This window comes from Acanthisitta chloris, unplaced genomic scaffold (genome assembly GCF_000695815.1).
Source record: "Acanthisitta chloris isolate BGI_N310 unplaced genomic scaffold, ASM69581v1 scaffold34996, whole genome shotgun sequence".
NCBI lineage: Eukaryota > Metazoa > Chordata > Aves > Passeriformes > Acanthisittidae > Acanthisitta > Acanthisitta chloris.
In genome coordinates, this window is record NW_008679294.1 from 1 (window position 1) to 10,313 (window position 10,313).

The window sequence follows — 10,313 nt, forward strand, 5'->3', positions numbered from 1 at the left end:
CTGATGGACCTGGCTGCCAACGAGAAAGCGGTGCACGCCGACTTCTTCAATGGTAAGGGCAGTCACGAGAGACCTCGCATGGTTTTGTTGCGGATCTCATGCCTGTTAGTCGCTGAAGTTCTCATTTGGGTGTTAAGGGATGCAGCGGGAAGCAGCGGTGAGAGGGATGAAAGGGCTAGAGGGAATGGCCATAAGGTGAGACAGGGGAGATGCAGAGCAGATGTTAGACACAATGTTTTCACTCTCAAGGTGTTCAGACACTGGAACAGGTTGCCCAGGGAGGTGGTGGGGTTATCATCCCTGTACGTACAAACGGCCGGTTTATTGTAGTTCATCTTTCCCAGAGGCTGTGTGAAGGTGGGAGTTGGATGAGTGGTCCTAGTGGGAATGTGTCCCTGTCCATGGTGGAGGGATTTGTGACTAGATGATCTATAAGGTCCATTCCAACCCCTAAAATTCTATGATCCTATGAGTGACTTAGGGAGCTGTATTAATTGGCCATGGGAGTGAATGGGCAGAAATGTGAGGGTGGTGAGACACTGGTATAGGTTGCCCAGGGAGGCTGTGGCTGCCCCGACCCTGGCAGTGTTCACAGCCAGGTTGGCTAAAGCCTTGAGCAACCTGTTCTGGTGGGAGGTGTCCCTGCCCAGGGCAGGGGGTTGGGGCTGGATGATCTCTGAGGTCCATCCCAACCCCTCAATGATACTATGAAATATTTCTGTTGTGCAAAGGTGTTTAAGAGGCAGCTGGGCCTGGTGCTACAGGATATGCTTTAGGGGTTACAGCAGAGTCGCTGGTTAATGGTTGGACTTGATGATCTTAAGGGTCTCTTCCAACCCTGATGATTCTATTAAAATTCCTAAGTGTGTGCCTGATATTGTGACCTAAAGTCAGAGTCCTGTAGGAGTGTCTACATCTGTGACTTGCTGCGTGCACGAAGCTAGGACCTGTTTAGTTCTGGACTCTGGGAATTGTGCTTGACTCCGTGATGGCTATTTAATCCCTTTATAAAATCTCCTCTGAAGCTTTGCTTTCACAAATTTTCTTGAAAAGCTTGTGTTGTTCAAGCGGAGCAGTTCAATTTGCACATCATAGAGAACATATATGTGGGTCCACCCACCTTTTTTCTTTGTCTCTTCCCACCCTCATGTTACATTCCTGGTAACTGCTGGTGCAATAACTCTCATTCACTTAATTCACCTTTATTTCTATCTTTAATCCAAGTAATAAAGTACTGTACTTGAGTATGTGCATTTGTAACAGTTGAAACTTTTGAGATTAATTTTACCATGTCTTATTTTTCTGACTAGATTTTGAAGATCTCTTTGATGATGATGACATCCAGTGAACTCAGCTGTCCAGCTATGCAGTGCTGAGATGTGGATTTTTCTCTAGGAACGCCTGTGGTGCCCATTATTTATTAAAATACTCAAAATGGGAAGATCGCAGAGGGGGGGGAAAAACCTGTCTAAGCTGCTTGGACAATATGAAAACCAGATGGTTAGAGATAACTAAGGAGGGAATTGTGCACTGTTATTTCTAGGAAGCTGTGTGTAGATTTTTCTGAAAATTTTACTTGCTGATGTGCTTATTGAATAAAATGCTAAAAAAGCCACCCTCTCTCTGGATTAAACTTTGAAAGTAGATATTGCTGTGTTCTGAGCTCCCTTAGAGAACAAGTTTTTTGTTAAATCGTTCACTGTTGCTTTTGGATATTGTATATAGATACATGGCAAGGCACATTGCTGCCTGGGCAAGTTTTGTTCATCCCACAGTAAAGGATTATCTTGGGATAAGATGTTTTTTTCTGAAGAGTCCAACTCAGTCATTTGTTACACAAAGAGTGTATGTTGTCTTCTCTTTCAAGGCACATGCTCAGCTGCCATCAGTACTTTTAATTTAGAAAGAACAAAGCCAAAAAGTAATTTTATATTGGTATTATAAACAGAGAACTACTCTGAGCCTGGGCCATGGGAATGCTTGGATTTAAAAATATAACTGTGCTCTATAGAAAGAAATTTTAGGATTCTTTTTCCCCTGCAGCAGGTGATGCAGTTATTTGTGCTCCCAGGTAGAGTGTGCATGAATCAGGCTGTTGAAATATTATTTCAGATTTCGACACCAGTTTTCAGAACTTTTTTAGAAATGTTTCGTTTTCACCCTTCAGTGACCAAAGTGAATCTCAGGTGAAAGGAACAGGTGAGTTTTTAGTACATTATTTCAGAATCGAACGTAATCTTCTCTGATCTCAAATGCAATCTGTATTCCATAAATTGATCACAGAAATAATACTGTGGCTGATCTTTTAAACACTTCACACTACTTAAATTTCACCTGCAGTGAAACCCTTTCCTCTCATACTACTTTCACATGTTTTTTCCTTTGGTTTGCCTTGGAAAAGGAAATCTTAAATTCAACAGTAAGTATTCTGGCCAGTGACCTTAAAACTGTAAGCACAATAAACCCAGTAAGATTTAGGTGTCTTTTTATTGTGTTCCTGTGGATTTCTCAACAGCCTCTGTTTCATCATGCAGTGTCCATTAAATCAGCGTTCTGACATTTACTCAGCTTGGTGCCTGACATTGTGATGTGTCCCTGAAGGAACAGCCTCGCTCAGGCAGTCTCTTTTCCCTGTTTAGTGCTTGCTTTGCTTAGAGCCTGGGCTTTCCAGCTCTTCCAGTGTGACTGGGCGGTGGCGTGTTTGTACTGTCTCTAGCTTTGGTGCTGTTCTTTCTCCAAACTAGGTTTTGAAAGATGAGCTGCTGCCAGTAAATGGAGGCTGAGTGCTGGGCAGGAGCAACAGATGAAGATTTAAGAAACATCTATCTGCTCTTTCGCTACTTTGTTTTGCTGATTCCTCAAGGTGGTCACCTTAGTTTTGGAATACTTCCTTGCCCATGTTTTGTGCATCTTTGGTTTTTCACTTGCTTTCTTTAAGTTGTAAGGAACTTGAGCCTTAAATCTGATCACAGGAGCAGGAGTATTTTCTGTGATACAAACCCCCATCTTGAACAATTGCTCTTTGGTATGGATGGTGTTCTCTCTTCAGAGATATCCAAACCCTCAGTGAACATTGGTTTGAAGGCACTAATGGTGAGTAGTTCTAGTTTTGTAATGTCACTCGATCAAAACATTGAACCAGTCTTTATGGAGCTGGGTAGAGGGCAAAAAATGCTCATGGGTCCAGCAGGAGTTTTATCCTGGTAGGATACAGCTATCCATTCAAGGTAGCTACAGTTAACATACCTTTCTGTGAAGCTTTCCAGAAACTCAGTGTTTCATGTTAAAAAGCAGCATAAATAGTACTGCTGGCATCTGGGAAGTGTGGTGTGCCTGTGGGGAAGAAACTTAATCTGTGCAAGTGTGGAAAAGTTCTTGAGTTTGTAAAATTCCTGATGGAGTGAGCTGTGGAGTCTCATGAGCTGCCTCAGTGTGCAGCTGATGCCACTGACTGTAGCTACTGTGAGTGCTAGGGGGTTCTTGGGTATTCCTTCCAAGTTGCTAACTAAGCTTACACTTTGTTGTAGCTGTCTGGAGTATGAAGTTCTCTCATCCACAGTGAGACTAGGTGAGGGTGTGTAGAGAGCTTCATCTTTCTAGGGAGGGCTGTCTGTGTGTTAGAACTTTGATCAGGATCTGCAGTTTGTTTGGGTCCCTTTTGGGACATCTATATGAGGAATAAAATGCCCTTCAGCTTCACATTGTTTCTGTGTTACCATTCATCAAGGCTTTCAGTCTAATTAGTCTGTGGGCAATCAGCCTGATGTCAGGAAATAATCACAAGATGTCAAAATCTCTAATAAAAATTGATGTAAAGGGCATTTGTCTGTCTTGGCCAATTCATTTATCGAGCTTTGATTTCTGTACCTTTTGTGGAGATTGACACCTCATAATTGGTGTTTCTGAGGGAACCAGCCTGGTCTAGCAGCAGTCTGCACACATTTAGACTGATGTGTATTACTTTGTAAGCTGCTGGGTGCTCCTTGGTATTTCAATGTCCAAATGAAGGCCCTAGTCTGTCCAGATTTATGAATTGTCCCAGTGACTTCAGTGGGACAGCTGACCTTCTGCCTGAGGCTTGTCAGGATGAGGTCCCAAGTGCTGAAATGCCATAGAATGGGTGTGGCCAGTGGTGCAGATGGAAAGGAAAAGCTTCCAAACACTTAAATGTCAGCCTGCTCCCTTCGATACTCTCACCAGGCCAAAGCTCTGTTTGCAGGAACTGTTAACTGTCTCGGTATGATCTTTGGAAATAAGAATGTGTGATCCGTTTTGAGCTGAAAATAATCCTGTTGTTTTGAAGGAGAGAAAGTTGCCATGCTAAAGGAAGCTGGACCTCATGTGTGCCTCTTCTGAACTGGCTTCCAGGTCATCAAGTATCCAGTGCTCCACTGCTCTCCCTGTGAGCAGGAACAGGCAAACTCAGACCTGGTGTGGCAGTAGTGGGTTTTGCTTGGGTGTTTTTTTTTCTTAGTTGACTTCCAGGAGATTAAAGTTTTCCTTTTAATATTTTATGTCAATAATTGAAGGGGAAGAGTTTTTTTCTTGATAAAGAAGAAATTGATTTAGATGAATACATTGAATTCTTCCTGCTTCCCCAATGTGGGGATTGGCCTGGCTGCTCTCAGCAAGGCTCCAGCATGTCTCAGCTGGTCAGGGGAGACGTGGTGGGACTTGTGGGCTGAAAGCTGTGGGAGGAGTAGGCGTGGAGAAGGGAAGGTTAAACAGAGAGTGGCTGCGTGCTGGCTCACCAGGCACGAGTTAGGATGTTGCTGAGAGAGAAGACATGTAACTGAGTGTTGTGCTTTAGGTTAACCAATTAGTGCAAAACTAATGTATAGAGTAAGCCAATCGGCAGAGAACACGATAAGCCAAGAAAACTGTAAGTACCTCTGGATAACTACAATGGGATGACATCTTGCTTGCATCAAGCTGCGTCCCGGCTCTCCATCTCGACACCCCAAGGTGTTGGGAAGCTGGCAGGCATCTTCCTGCTCTCAGTGTTATTCAGCACATGAGAACATGCTGGGCAGATGACAGTGCAGCCCTCCTCTCTGCAGTCCCCTGTCCGAGATGGGGCTGGAATGACAGTGTCACATCAGGGATATTTTGGAAAAGCACTAGCACAATGCAAGCCAGTCTTTGGCAGCAGGGGTGGCTCTGAGCACAGAGATTTGCTTCCATGTTTTTACTTTCAGGTTTATTTTTTTTTTTTTACTTTGGCTTTTATATTTGCTGCAGTTGGTCTTTGCCAAGTGGCAGAGTTAGAATTCTGACCCAAATTACACCTTTTCAAGCTGCTACAGGGAGTTCAGAGCAGAGGGAGGGAGGAGCAGTGTCTTTTAAAGCTTTAAAAATTTGCAAATTGGACCTTTCTGGTGAATGCTGCTGTCTTATTTATGAAAAAAAGTCTTACATAATCTCGTATGAACTCATGTAAACTTAAAGCCTCTTGAAAGAAAAGACCCTACTTTGTATATTCTTATGAACAGCTGTACAGCTGAGGATGTTGTGTACAAGGTAGGTGACTGAGTAAGGGAATACACATGGACATGGGAGTGTGACAAAGCATCCCTGGTACTAACAGGAGCTGCTCCACCAGGGGAGTCTTGGAGTCCCCCTGCCCCAGCTGAGGATGCTTTGGTGAAGACACTTGCAGAGGGGACTCCTATCACAGGGCAGTGGTTCTGTCCTGTCAGGGAGCTTCCTAGTCCAAGTGTGCTCCCACTCCCAACTTCAGTGCAGCTTGCTGAGCAGTGCCCTGCTGTGGTCTTTTGGCCTCCTACTGCTTTGAACTTGTCTCTGCATCACTGGCATACAGGTACTGTGATGTGGGACTGCCCTTTCTCTGTGCTTTCCTCATCTGGGATGACAGATTCACCTTGGCCTTAAAACACTCGCCAGAACAGATCTAGAATGGCTTCTCTAGAAATCCCTGTCAAGGAGCAGAGAAGCTGTGCTGTCCTGACTCCTCTGGGCAGAGCTGTGTTTTCACAGATGCCCAGAGGATTGGAGGTAGATGGGTGTGGTGGTTCATACCCCGTGTCCTTCCCTGCCTACATCAAGGGGATTTAGAGAGGGGCTTCAGTGTCATCTCTCTGCCTCCCTCCCTGATGCCTCTTCATAAAGCTGTCCTGCTTTATGGCTCAGATCCCACAGTTTGCCTTGAGGGTGGGAATCCATACAGGAAGAAATAGATGTTGACATTTAATGCTTCCATTTATCTGGGAATAAACCTTTCCTTCTCCTTGGACTGGCTGGAGAGTAGCAAACTGCACCTGCATGTGAGGAGGTCACCCAACTGTTCTCAGGGAGCAATGGTGTTACACTGGGCTGGCCCCTGGGATGAGACTAAGGATGAGCTGAGGGTGAGTTTCGCCGATTTATAGTCTCATGGCAGACTGAGTCTTTTCATTGTGTACCTACAGCTAGTACAAACATCATAGAAACATGTGGCAGTCTGAGTATGCTCAGGATTGGTTTTGTCCTGAGTGTTTCAAATGGTAGACTTTAAATCTGATGGCATTTCCTGCATGGAGGTGTAATGGCTCATTAGCTAAATGTAGGACTTTTATCCTAATCTCTTTCATGATGAAAAGCCTCTGGTGAGTTTATACTTCAGAAATGCAAGTCTTGCAAGCAATTTATCTCTTTCTTGTAGCTCTTCATGGTTTAGTGCAGCTGCTATTTGTATTTCAATTAATTACTGGCACAAGTGATTACACAGGGTCGAGGCACAATTAGAACCAGCCTATAATTGTGTTTGAAAGGGCTATGGATCCTTTTACAGATGATTTCCCTCCTGGATGAGACTGGCCAGTCTCTCCTGCTGTCTCCAGCTCTCCATGTTTTTTCTCCCTAATTGTTAGTGCAGTGACTTAAATCTTCCATTGGGGAGTGTTCTTGCTTTGAGCGTCCAAGGGAGTGTGCTGCTTTCCTGCTGTCTCTCTCTGAGCAGCCATACAGAGAGCGAAGAAGTCCTACATGGCTGTCAAGATCAAAGGATCTGAGTGTTCTCTTTATAACCTGCCCTAATTACAAAGTGGCAAATGAGACCTTATTCTTGCTGTCTTGATCACCCTGGTTGCTATCCAAAAGGCTGGTGATATTTATGCCCAGAGGAATCTCATTTGTGTGCCTGAAACAGTGTGTTCACTTCTAAAAGGAAAACATTCATTTAAACCTGCCACAGCTATAGAGGCTGTAAATAGTGATACATAACTTTGTACTAGGCATCTACTGTCAGGGTTGATTTAAAAAAAAAGCCAAACTAAAACATTTCAATTTGTGGGAGAGCAGGTGATTGTGTGCCCTCTCAGCACATCAGTGTCATTCTTGGCTCTTTTGTTACAAGATAATTGTCTGTTCAAACAATTTCGTGGTCCCAATGAAAGCTGGGAAAGGGCTAATTGCTGCTCCTGGCATGCAAAGTGGTTTTCTGGGTATGTGGTGGCTTAAACTGGGATTTGATGCCTCCTGCTAGGACAGTCTGTCTCAGCTGAGCAAGAGTCTAAGTGAGATTTGGTGTGAAAGGCTTCATAAAGCAGTCCCAGTTTCTAAAGGGAGGGCTTTGTTCCCTGTTTCCATGCAGTAGGGTCTTGCCTTGTTCACAGCCTGCTGGATTTGAGGAGTCTGACTGGGGCATGCCTAAGCAGTACAGGCACCAGCATGGAGCATCCCTGCCTGAGTGGAGAGGAAAGTGGCCTCTGCACTCACACTTCAGAGTCAGTATCATGGGGAAGCTGTGGTGGCTGCAAAAAGGGGGAAGGGTCAGTCCATGGAATAGTGGTGCCTTAATGGCTTTCTTTAAAACTTTTCCAGAGGTCTAAACCTCTGAGTTCTGGTGTACAGGATAAAGCTGTAAGCGTGTGTTCTCCTGCTGCATGGCAGCAAAGAAAGGAATAATTTGTTTTGGCTCCCTCTTGGGAAGTAGTCTTTAAACTAGTATTGCCTCCTAGTGCTTATCCCAAATGCCTTTTAGCACTGTGGCTGTTTCAATTTTCCCTGCCTTCCGAAGATCCATCTGAAAATGTTTGAAAAAACAGTGCAAAAGCTCTGACTTGCTCCTTTCAATTTAAGCCTCTTATGCCATTTGATCCAGCAAATGCTGCATTTTTAAATCTCCTTTTGTGTATGGATTAGTGGTTTTGGGTTTGGTTTTTTTCCCCCCTTTGCCCTATTCCCTTCCCATTAATTCCCACAATAGGAGCAGGGCTTTTCCCAGCTCTCTGATTTCACCATGACCAGATTGAGCATTAACTTCACCTTTGGTAAATTTAGTGTGCCTGAAGCCTCCAGGGCCAGTGGAGGCCTTTGCTCTGGGTGGCCACTCAGGTTGGATTCAGGCACATTGGGTTTGGAGAAACAGTCTGGAAAACAGAGTTCATCTTCTCCTACAAGGAGGCAATACAGTGTGAGATGCTGAAGCCTTGGTGGATATTAGAGGATGGGGAGTTTCTTAGGAAAGCAAAATGGATTGTCCCTGTGTGTGGCAGCCCAGGGTTCCCCCACCATGCTGGAAAAAAATATGGTTTTTCTGGGCTGTCTAGTGAGGCTGGGAGTATATCCCTTTCTTCAAGTCCTTCCCAACAACACATACAAAAATGTAGGAGTGTTCTCACTGAGAGAATATTTTATTGTTATTATTTGCAGTGTGGTAATTCACTGTAGTGTGGAAAATGCTGCTGTTGGAAGTAATTTCAGTTGAAGCTCTGAATGCTGTTTTGTGCTTGTAATAACGCATTAGCTCTGATCTGTGTTAGCTTGTTCTGAAGCTTAGTAGTAGGAGTCTTCTTTGAATGTATCTGAGAAACCATCAAATCCTCTTTTAGCTAAAAGTAAAGCAAGCTCCTTGGGGAGAGTGTTTGATGGGATTGCTACTAATTCCAACCTTAATACTCTTCTGCTATTAACCTTGCCCTGAGCTGGGACAGGTCCTGGGGGATGTTCATCCCAGAAGCACACTCCACATGAGAGTCTTCACCACCATCTGAAGCTCTGCCTAGCTTGAGGGCAAACTATTGCTTATGGTACACCTAGAGCATGGAAAAGTAGAAACACAATTGATAGATCTCAACTTCTGGGTGCACTCAGGAGCTCTTCAGAGGGGACATGGGACAGCATCCTGCCAGCTTGAAGATGGAAACTGGAAGATGCCTATGTGCCCCATGCTGGCAGTCTCTGGGCTGAACAGGTACTTGTGCCATCTGTTCCAGAGCCAGGTGAGTGATTTGGGAAGGGACACCTCTACCCTGAGGTTCCCTCTGCCCAGGAGCCTTGAGGGACCTTCTGCTCCCCATCAGGCACGATGTTTGCAGGGGAGCTGCTAGCATTTCTGAGCATTGCAACTGTGCAGCCAACATGTCTGTGATCACCTCTGGACCCCCAAAGCCTCATGGTCATTGGGCCCCTTTTGTTGTGTGGCCTCACTGGTGTTCATAAGGCTTTTCAGATAAATCATAAAAGAAGATCCCTGCCCTAAACCAGCATGCTGTCTGCATTGGAGATACCAGTATGGGATAAACATGAAAGGAAAATCAAAGGATTACAATCAATGGAAGTTAATAACCTGAATATATTCAAAGATCTGGGCTAAGGAAGGGAGACAACAAACCATGGGTGGAAGTCAAAGGCCCTAATAAGACAGGGAGTTATGATGGGGTATCTGTTCCAGCTGGAAACAAGAGCACTCTGCTTTTGTGAATAGTCTTCTCCCTCTTCTACTCTAACTTTGAAATGCTGGCTAAAATGTCTACCATTGGTTTAAATTAATTTAGGGCATTAAAAAGGGACAGTTAGAACATAATATTTAAATGTAAACTTTTTTTCTTCTGGCATTTAAGTTTAAAAAAATGTCTAAAAGTTTAAGCCATGTTGAGAATTACTTTCTCATGATATGGCAGGAGTGGTGGTTGACTTTGGGCCCAGATTTCCACAAGGAGAGCAAGAGCAGAGGTAGGAGTGAACTCTTGGTCCTTTGGAAGTATTTGTACAATCTCACTGATTTCACAGGAGATAGGGTCCACCCTTGGCAATCATTGCCCCCACAAAAGGCAATTTTCTGGTGAATACATTATAGCTATAGCGCCAGTGCCCCAGGACGCTGTCCAGGGTTAAGCCACCTCATCCCTTTCTGTGCAGCACCCCCTGCTTTAATGGTCATCCTGGTCGGGGTACAGGAGGAAGCCCATGAAAGTGGAATCATTGATGTTGTCAGCATAGACACCGTTGTTGTCGCCCTCCCCATACACCTGAAGCCAGACCTCATCTCCAGACTCGAGGTGCAGCAAGACAGAACCGCTCGCTTGGTCAAC

The 10,313-nt window shown here is 44.6% G+C and overlaps 1 protein-coding gene and 1 long non-coding RNA gene across 2 annotated transcripts in view; one reads left to right on the forward strand and one right to left on the reverse strand.

The window, feature by feature from the left end:
- LOC103804622 lies at positions 1-1,618 on the forward strand. The gene is made up of 2 exons (XR_624763.1): positions 1-52; positions 1,311-1,618. It is a non-coding gene; the product is annotated as an uncharacterized LOC103804622 (long non-coding RNA).
- Positions 1,619-10,151: 8,533 nt separating this feature from the next.
- Positions 10,152-10,313, reverse strand: part of ADIPOQ (adiponectin, C1Q and collagen domain containing) — a 1,126-nt gene continuing 964 nt past the window's right edge. Inside the window, exon 2 of the mRNA XM_009077236.1 lies at positions 10,152-10,313. This exon is cut by the window's right edge and continues 365 nt beyond it. Within this exon, the coding sequence (XP_009075484.1) occupies positions 10,152-10,313 (162 nt within the window).